Raw genomic sequence first — 9937 nt, forward strand, 5'->3', positions numbered from 1 at the left:
ATAATATAAGATAGTTGTAGGAAATATATTTTGTAATACATGATGAGAGAGTTGTAGGAAATTTGTATTTCATATGAAATGTATTGATTTATAACCTACCCTATTCTACCCCCAAAAAAAAAAATTCTTCTGTTTTGTGTCGGTATATACCGACGGTTTACTAGTGTCAGTAGATACTGATAGTTTTAGTGTAAGTATATATCAACACTTATACTGACGCACATTTTCCAACACTTATTCTGACAATTTTTTGATGATTTGCACCCGCAAAAAAGAGAATTATTGCAATTTCCATGGGTATTAGTGTCAGAAAATGACCAATACCTTGTAGTGGACTTTGATGATCATAGCCCTTGGTGCCCATATGGATGGGTAGGCTTACAAGAAATCAGATTGCCACTATTGAAAATGATAGGCACTTCAGTCTTGTAGCTATGCTTCCTCCGCTTAAGCATGGACTATTCAAATTTATACTTTGTCACCATCTTGTGTAGTGATGTGTGCATGTTTTTGCAAGCTTCCCTAGTAAGTCCATTGATGCACACAACAAACCAAAGTGAGACAGCCAAAGTCCTCCATTAGTGCAAATAACAAGCTAAGTGAAATTTCATGCCTACCTTTAGAAATAAATGGTTTGTGGGTCTATGGTTATGTGCTTCTAATTTGCGGGTGTTATCACTCTAAAATGCAATAATTGCCTATGATTGTTTTAATGAGGAGATTCTCCTTTTTCCACACATAATGAAATTCTATTATTTTATGTTTGTTAGAAGCCTAGGGAGAGGCATGTAAGAAATATTTTTTAATGTGTTCACGAGGTGTTCACTATTTAAACATGTCCTTGTAGCATTGTTAATGCATCAACACTAGTAGTTTCTCTCATCTGTCCTTGCGAGCTACCTATATTATAGGCAAAGTTTAGTGAAGAGCAATAAGGTTGAGCTAGCATATAGTAGTGTCATGCCCATAAGAATCAATTATAGAGGAGCTTTGACTTTATATAGGACTAGAAGAAACTCATTAACCAATTAGAGATGGTCTCATTGCTTTACAAAACTAAACCTCAAAACTCACTAGTCTTAATAGTACCCACTTTGTTGGTAAAAAGAGTCCTTGATAAAAAATTTCACTAGAACACTTGCAATTAATCATAGCAATTCAACTGATTGCTATGGCTACTAGGCAGTTCATATTTTTGAAAGCTCCTTGGGGTCTCATTTTTAAAAACCTTACATAAATTGTGTGCACTTAAGCTTGGATACATATGGAACCCTAGATTCATTTTCCTTTTTATAAATCTTTATTTTATTTTATTCTTGTAAAATTAAAAACCCCTTATCCATGTAATTTTTTTTGGTAATTCTCTAGATCAAAAAAGTATTTTTTTCAAAGTTTCTACATAAAGAAAATCCCGATTTTAAAATTTACATCTTAGGTTTACATGTTTATCCCAACATTCATAACTTTCTTATACTATCCTATTCGTATAAGGATTGATTTACTCCTCACCAATGCCATGAAATACCTTATGAGAGACTTACTCGAAATCAGAACACTATTTTTCAAATCTCAAGCTTCACTGTTTGAACTAATCTTCAACTATCAAAAATTCGTGCATGAAAAGCATGACCCAAATTGCATATAGAGATCACATAAATTGCAATTAAAATTAATCACATTTCTAGAGAAGATGATATCGTGGACCTATTGTGGAAGGGAGTTAAGTAAGCAAGGATCCATGAATCGCACAAGTAAATATTTCTTCAAAACAAAAGGCAATGGTGTATACTTCTTCATTGTTGTCAAATAGTACAATGACACGCAGGTCAGATAGATAAAAATAACAATGTACAAGATTCAGAGGCGATTGGAGATTATTCTTGCATTATGCCTTTATTGGAGTTAGCTTCTCAATCTTATTCTTCCTTGCACATCATTGAGATTACATTTTTTGATATTGAATATTGCAATTCTAATTTTAAGAAAATATTCTACAAAGATTACACACAATCTACTTGCACATTTAAGAGAAACAATCATAAAGATACATAGAAGAGATCTATACAAAGCATGAGAGTCTTATTTTATATACATACTAATTTGTAATACAATGATATATATCAAAGCATACATGTGAAAATTCTCAGCAAGTTGGCTAATAGACACCCCTAATAGCTAATCCAAAAAGCATCTCTATGAAGTCCAACATTATCAATATCTTCCATCCCACTTTATTCCATCCTCCATCCCACTTTATTCCATCATCGGACTTGGATAGCTTGTAGCTACAATAATGTGTGCATCTAGACGTGGGGAAATTTTCAAACTGCGTCATAAAAGAAGTCTTTGTTGACATGCTTTCTCAAACTTGACTACCCGGTGTGTCCTCTGTGTGCTAAATCACTAGATAATGTGTGTCACTTGATGTGGAGCTGCCAAATCACCAGGGAAGTGTGGAGGAGGGTAGAAAGAGGAATCACAAAGGTGGGGATCATGTCAAAGTTATACATAGGCATGCATTGGCAACTGCTGTTAACAGGAGACATGGCCTCCCATCCATGTTGGCAGCTTGCTGGCCTTATCTACAAGCTGCGATGATGATGGCATTCTAGGACACCCGCAATCGTATAGTGTTCCATGGTAATTTCAACCTAGGGTGGAGAGAGTCAGTGTTTCTTGCCCTTACCTATGCTAACGTAAGAGATCTTAGTTGGCTTCTTACCAAAAAAGATCCAGTTGTAAGTAGATGTTTGCTAGGAATAAGGATGTGTCTAGAGTAATCTCCCTGCTATTCACAGTGTGAGCTTAGGGTCTTGTCCCATTTTGAGCCACATTTTGTAATAGGTCTATTAGGGCTGACCACCCTCTTTTTGCTAATATATCCGGAACCTTTGTTTATTTTTATTTTTGATTTTTAAGAAATCTCCATGCCCTACCTTGAAAATAAAAGTCAACAAACAATTAATTTCCTTGAGTGCAACATAGAAAGTAGTAAACAACTTGAAAGGCTAGCTATCATTTGTTACCTTTAATAAAAGCAATGAGGTAATTAGACACATATTGATAGGTTAACCAGACTCTACTCTTCATGCCATAATTAGTGTATAATTGATCATCTCCCATTACCTCATCAATGCTCACATTGTGCTATACTGTCTAAAATTGTGATTAATTCAAATGCATGACACAATAGCCAAGCATGCCTTCAAAGCAATTTTACTTTACTTCATGCTTTCACACATGACAAGAGCACCCAATCAAGCATTAATGTCGCATCCCATGTATAAGCTTTTTTTTTCTTGTGAGAAAAAGACAAATTTTGTTGCCCAAAATTAAAGTTACAACAAAAAGAAAGGGAGTCAGCCTTCAAAGAAGGCAAAGAATGACTCTTAGCCCATGGCTAAAGAGATTTGCCTAAATTGATTGGGCCTATTGCCAAAGAATTACCCCTCCGATTAAAGGCCAGCATTTCAACACTTTCTAAAAGTTACCCTATTTTCATGTTTCTACATTTGAAAAAGGATAGTCGCTCTGACCAACTGTCATCCTATATAAAGCACCTCATCACCCAACAAAGCAGTTTTCCATGACAACTATATAAATATGGAGAGATCCTCAAAGCCATTTTCTGACTCTTCACTAGATCTTGAAACAATTAAGCATTCCCAAAAGACGTGGAATAGGGTTTTCTTCTTCGTTTTACAAAACAGATACAAAGGTATCATTCTAGGATTCCATTTAGCTATCCTACACCTGGCAGAGAGTTTGTGCACAACCATCCTCCATAACATAAAGTTGAATTTGAAAGGAGTCTCCTTCCAACTTTGAACTAATCTTCTCCTCCACACATGCACACTATCACGAGGGGCATAAAATTTCCACCGGTCACATGGCAATATGGAAACTCATATAAGCTTTGATGGTTTGTTTTCTAGAAACAATATTGGATAAAGCACAAGGGACAACATATGAAGATGTAAATGCAAGTATGTACCTCAACACTCAAGCATATAATACCAAAGATGCATTTCTCAAGGAAAGCTATAGATAGCCTTGCAAGTAGATGTACATCTATGTCAAACCCACCTAGTTTGACGATGATGCTATCTTGTTGTTATCTATCTTCATAGGAGACTTGCTACCATGTGTAGGGTGTGTGTCTACTTCTTTAGTTTGGAGAAGAAGCCCTAATATTGCATACTTGCACAATGAAGCTTGAAAGTGGTTGGGAATATCGACAACAACAGATTCACCAATTTCACATGAAATCTCATGCAACTCTAAATTATTAGATGTATGATAAGGAGGCAATATCTCACCACAAGTCAAATCCATGACAATGTCATTGGAATTGCTCATGGAAAGCATGGTGTAAGATCACAAGAAGCAAAACAAACAAGCAAAGGTTGACCTAGGCAAAAGCTTATTGAGTCTATGCAAGGCGCACTCCACAATGTCATGGCCTCTATAAACTAAGACTCATCTAGCAAAGAAAGAATGAGGAAAGAATCACATCCCATCTTCTCACATAATTGCTATGTTGTAACATGATTGGAAGAAACATTGGAAGAAACAATAGCAAGTGTCATCAAATTGTTGGTTAACCCAAATTTTATCATATTGGGGTGTTTGGAGTATGATAGCAGGTGAGAAGGTGTTAAGAGTGTGTGACATGTGTGAGAGTGCTCTGTGTGTGTGTGTGTGTGTGTGTGTGCGTGCATGCGTGCGTGCATACGATGTGTTGGGGAGAGGGGGGGGTGGTTTCAAGTTGTAAATAAACAATTATGGGAAGATGAGGTAAACAAGAGTGCATCCATGGTACACATCAAGATAGAATGAGGTGTGGTTGGGAAGTCCAGTTAAGTGACATACGAGGTCAGCTAGCTATGGACAAAATATGGGGAGAGAGAGAGAGAGAGAGAGAGAGAGAGAGGCAACTGGGGATGACATGAAAGAGAGAAAGATAGATCTATATATGATATGGTTCTATTAAAGTTTGATAGATACCTACATGATCTATGGCACTAGAAGCCACGATCATAATGACAATGGATCTTTTACATATGCTTGATACATTTTTCAATAATTCTTATTATGTGGTCAGCATGTACTTGGCCAACCTATCGGCCATGTCCAAAAATACGCCGGAAGTGACCCAAAGGTATGTGGAGAGAGAGAGAGAGAGAGAGAGAGAGAGAGTTTTGCATATATTGTAGGAAACCTTTTGAGAGAGAGAGAGAGAGAGAGAGAGAGAGAGTTTTGCATTGTAGGAAACCTTTTGAGAGAGAGAGAGAGAGAGTTTTGCATTGTAGGAAACCCCAAAAGGAGCCACAAATTATTCATCCAAAGGACACACAAAAGAGAGAGAGAGAGAGAGAGAGAGAGAGAGAGAGAGAGCATTGTAGGAACCAGTCATCCAAAGGACCCAACTCACACGCACAACATGGACGGAGAGAGAGACAGAGAGAGACCGAGGGATGCCTACAGATACAGGACACAATGCAGAGGACTGTCCGGATGTCTGTCTGCCTAGATTTAGATCATACTGCATCTGGATCAAAGCTCTTTACTAGAAAAAAAAAAGAGAGACAACATAGAGATTCCAAAGCTAAGGGCAGCGCTTGCGTTATTCCTGTTGCACACAAGCTAAGCTCCCTTGCTTGGCTATGGCGTCGTCGTCCTCGTCAACTCGCTCAAACTTCACCTCTCTCTGGCTATAAGCTGCTTGGCTATGGCGTCGTCGCCGTCGTCAACTCACGCAAATTCAGCTCTCTCTGCTTACTGTTTTGGCTTCCCTCATAGCACCTTTCTTCCTCCTCCCATGCTCTTCCAACACTTTCATCTCATTGCCCGCTCCCTGATCAGAGTCTCCTCCTGCTCTTCTTTCGCCTCCTTCCTCCTCCTCCTTCGTTCTTTCTCTCTATGGCAACACGCTCAATCCTACCACCTCAACCTCCACTCTCTCAATTCCCTTGCCGCCACTACGTACCTTGCTCCCTGCATTCGCACTCGCATTGCCTGCAAGCTTCTCCTTGACGTCCTCCTTTCACCTAGAAGAATTGTACTTCGCTTCATCCTCGTAAATGCTGCAGTTGCCTTTCTCCTTTTATCTCGCACCCTCCCCACCTCTCCCTCCATGTTTGGTTCTTTCCAGTTGTCGGGCTTCTCTCCCGCATTCGGACAACCTTCGGTTTTGCGACCACTGCTTAAAGATTCCTAGATCTTCTTTGACGATTTTCTAGCTTCATTGCTGCTGCTCCGAGACCTCGACTCGCATATGGGCTGTCTTCTCTTTTGTAGCCATTGCTGTGCTTCTCCTCCCTGATGGCTTTCTAGCACATACGGGCAAACCACTTCCGCCCCGTCTTCTTATTCCTCCGTGATGGCCTTCTAGTATATGGGATGAATTCTCTCGCAGCCCCCAGTCATGAGGAGCAGGAACAGCCGACTTGGTTATCTGAGAACTGGTCGGATCCTCCCACGGCCACCATCTCTTCTGGAACGCTGGATAGTAGGCATCTCCGCCCTGGCAGGCAGGATTGGGACTGGGACCAAATGATTCTACCCGCTCAATACGCTCCAGGAGATCAGGATGTAGACTGCAAACCCAACACGATGCAGTTCGACGCTTTTGGAAGTGCTGATCTTCGCACTCAGTACCATGGCGGTCTCCCGGCGAGCTTTCATCCGGCCATACCTCCGCAAAATTCCTGGGGTATGTTGAACGCAGGAACGATTCGTCACAACGTCGGGCTTGAAAGCTCTTCAGCGAATTTACCCACTGCTTCAAATTTGTATGGAAGCCTAGAAAGCTCCGGAGGATTTTCTGGGTATCCGAATACTGGAAGCAATTACCTTGGAGAGCCGAGATCAGCACTAGAACAGCGTCATTTTCTAGGGTTAATGAACATGGATCACAGGAGGAATATTAACGACATCGTAAGACGAGGGCTGTACAGCTCCCCGGATTTCAATGCAAGAATAGGGCTAAATCTGGGAGGGAGGACATACTTCTCAGCGGAAGATAGTGCTCTGGCAAGATTGGGCAAGCGTTTCAGGCCCAATTGCCCTGCAGTGAATGTGCCTTTGTGCCAAGCGCAAGGATGCAAGGCAGATCTTAGCCTAGCTAAGCATTACCACAGACGGCATAAGGTTTGCGAGTACCATTCCAAGGTGTCAACTGCGATGATTAGCGGGCAGACTCAGCGTTTCTGCCAGCAATGTAGCAGGTTTCGTCTCAAACTTCTGTGCTATCTATAACTCTTCCTGACGTGCGGACTGTAAGATGCAAGGCATTGTTTGTAGATCTCTGGAGACTCTGGCCCAACCTTTTGCTTTGCGAAACCCATTCCTCAGCAACAAGTTCTGCATCCTGAATAACACTTCACGTAGCTCCTTCTGATAAACCTAGATAATTTCGTCAGCGAATGTAGTTACAGTCATGCGATGCGCACACTTTTTCGTCCGTCCAATATTTCACTGTTGAACGTGAAGTATAGCAATAATACTAGCTATAATCATTCTGCACTTGCTAACATATGAAAATCAAGTCGAACGTTTGCACATTTCAAGCCGCATATGAAAATCAAGCCGACATTTAAACACGCCACAAGCTTTGTCCTATCATAAATTTTCATATACCACAGATACATCATATACGCAGTGAAAAAAATTCCCATTTCTCTTTTTGCATTTGACATCGAGAATTAATTCCCATTACTCTTTTTTCATTTGACATCTAGAATTTCCAGGTGTTGGTAATCGATCACAAAAAACACCGTAATGACTGAAATCGATGTCAAATGTAGGCATTGCATTGTACCTTAGGCTAACAAGTGGGTTTGACAACACTCGATTAGATGAAGTTTTACTGCCAATTGTCGGTTCCAACTGGTATCGTTTCCGAATCCACAATTTCTGACTCGCGTGATGTCTCCCTACCATGCTTCATCAGATTCCACGTGCTTGCCGAGTTTGACGAGGGGAAAAGAAGTTGCAGAAAGCGGTTGGCAGATCATAATAGACGTCGGAGAAAACCTCAACCCAATGCTTCTTTAACCACTAGCTCAACTGCGGATTCAGTGGTTAAACGCCAAGATGACGAAGGGAATGGACACGATGCAGCACCTGCACCAAACCATGATCACGGTGAGTTCTCGGACCTTGAGTGAAATTAACCTTGAGCTATAAGCGGTGCCACGAACCTTACATTGAAGTAGAACTCCGTTATATGTTAGTCTACCCATAGAACTCCGTCACATGTTAGTCTATCCATTAATTTCAGAAAGTGTCATTTGTAGATATAAGGACAAAGTGTGATGGTTATCAGACACACTTGTTGCCTCAATTGGATATGAGGCCTTCTCTTTCATGTTCTTCTTTCTGGAAATGTGCATTACCAAAGGAACTTGCTTTACGTGTAGACATTAGCCAGTAGAGATTCCAGTGTCGCTAAGAACATATTCATGCTCCTGCAGCTAGCCAAAACGAGGGTGCAGGCAGCTCTGATCAGGCACAGTCGCTCCTTTCTGCCATGTCTTTGGCACCATCCATAACGCTTACGCTGAAGAATGGGAAGACACAAATGGAAAACATGACCCTGGAGAAGAACGAGAAGGAAGCATACCCATCTTTTCTGCAGGGAGGACTGAATGGACCTAGTCTTTCTTTGTCTACTCTCGGAGGAGGAAACCAGAGTCAGTCATCTACAGAGACTTTCGGGGAAGTTGATCTGTCAGTCCCATGGTTGAGAGCTGTAGGTTCAAAGATGGAACACTTGGAGAGATCTGGAGTGCGTGGTAACCCGGGGATGAAGGATAAAAACAGCCCAAGTAGTGGACAGTTCATGGAGAATGCTCCCCATGAGAAGCATCAACTCGACCCCTCTATACAAGGAAAGTCTGAGGGGCAAACTGTGTTAAGTCTACTGGAAGGAGCGGCTGACGAAGACAACATAGCTATCGAGAAGCAAAGTCAGGAATCAGGAGCTAAAGCTTCGTTGGGTTTCTTAGAGCAGCAGGATGTGGTTCATGAGGCTTCTGCTTCATTGCCGGGGAACTTGCAAGCTTCAAAATTTCAAGAGTTACAGGCATTAAGGCCGTTGAATGAATCTATGTACAGTACCGCTGACTTCTTCCTAAACAGTAAAGACTGGTGAGCACTGAATCCGAGTCGTCTCATCGTTCTGTAGAGCATGTAGTTTTCACATGCTTTCCTTGATTTCATGCTACTCATTGTGTTGCAAGACTCAAATTGCAGCCGAGAGATTTTGAGATATTGTTTCCACAAGTCTTTCACTGCAGAAATTAAATGCGCACTGAGCAACAACATGGTGAAATGGTGAAGAGCGGCCAGATGATCAAGCAACTATTCTTCTACAAGGGGAATTTCAAGCGCTCTGTAGAATTCGACATCCTTTAGTAGATTTGAGTCCTAAATTTCAGGTAACCGATAGATTTTTTGCTTGTTTTGAGAGTCCCATGGGGGCTTCTCCAGTTTGGTTATTTGAATTTCTTCACGAGAAATTACAAAACTATTATAAATTAGTATGACCAACCTTTAAGCACTCCATAATCGTGTTAGCAAGAGCCATGATTGACTTTGGCACTATTGTTCTAGGGTCAGTAAAACATTGCTCTTAGGACATCAATCCATGCGGGCATTCGAGGGCCTAGTTCTAGGGGGTTCACTATGTGAAAAACCCTAGATAGTACATGCATTAAACGGAGCTGATATAAGTACACCCTTACTTTACATAGGTCATTTCTAAAATCCCTTATGTAAGTATACTTTTGTTTTATATGTCAGAGTCTCATTTTTCAAGGCACTTGGTGATTGCTCTTTCGTGCGGAAAGATGCACATCACTAGAGGATCATGTTCCCTTGCAATCAGCATGTACTCCTAGGATTTAAGTACAATTCTTCACCATACATCCCT

General features: G+C 40.9%; 1 protein-coding gene across 1 annotated transcript; it reads left to right on the forward strand.

The window, feature by feature from the left end:
- Positions 1-5488: 5488 nt before the first annotated feature.
- LOC147891689 (uncharacterized) lies at positions 5489-9618 on the forward strand. Its single transcript, XM_087388985.1, has 3 exons — positions 5489-7229; positions 7955-8148; positions 8478-9618. Exons 1-3 carry the CDS (start codon positions 6403-6405, stop codon positions 9155-9157), a joined length of 1701 nt encoding a protein of 566 aa, XP_087245111.1. The 5' UTR covers positions 5489-6402; the 3' UTR covers positions 9158-9618.
- Positions 9619-9937: the final 319 nt, after the last annotated feature.

Source organism: Dipteris shenzhenensis, chromosome 17 (assembly GCF_047967505.1).
Source record: "Dipteris shenzhenensis isolate YYH24624 ecotype China chromosome 17, Dip_SZ_1.0, whole genome shotgun sequence".
Classification (NCBI taxonomy): Eukaryota; Viridiplantae; Streptophyta; class Polypodiopsida; order Gleicheniales; family Dipteridaceae; genus Dipteris; species Dipteris shenzhenensis.

Coding starts and splice junctions, on each gene's coding strand:
- LOC147891689 (XM_087388985.1), top strand. CDS start 6,403: ATGAATTCTCTCGCAGCCCCCAGTCATGAGGAGCAGGAACAGCCGACT. Junction 7,230..7,954: donor TTCTGCCAGCAATGTAGCAG/GTTTCGTCTCAA, acceptor ATGCTTCATCAG/ATTCCACGTGCTTGCCGAGT. Junction 8,149..8,477: donor TGCACCAAACCATGATCACG/GTGAGTTCTCGG, acceptor ATGCTCCTGCAG/CTAGCCAAAACGAGGGTGCA.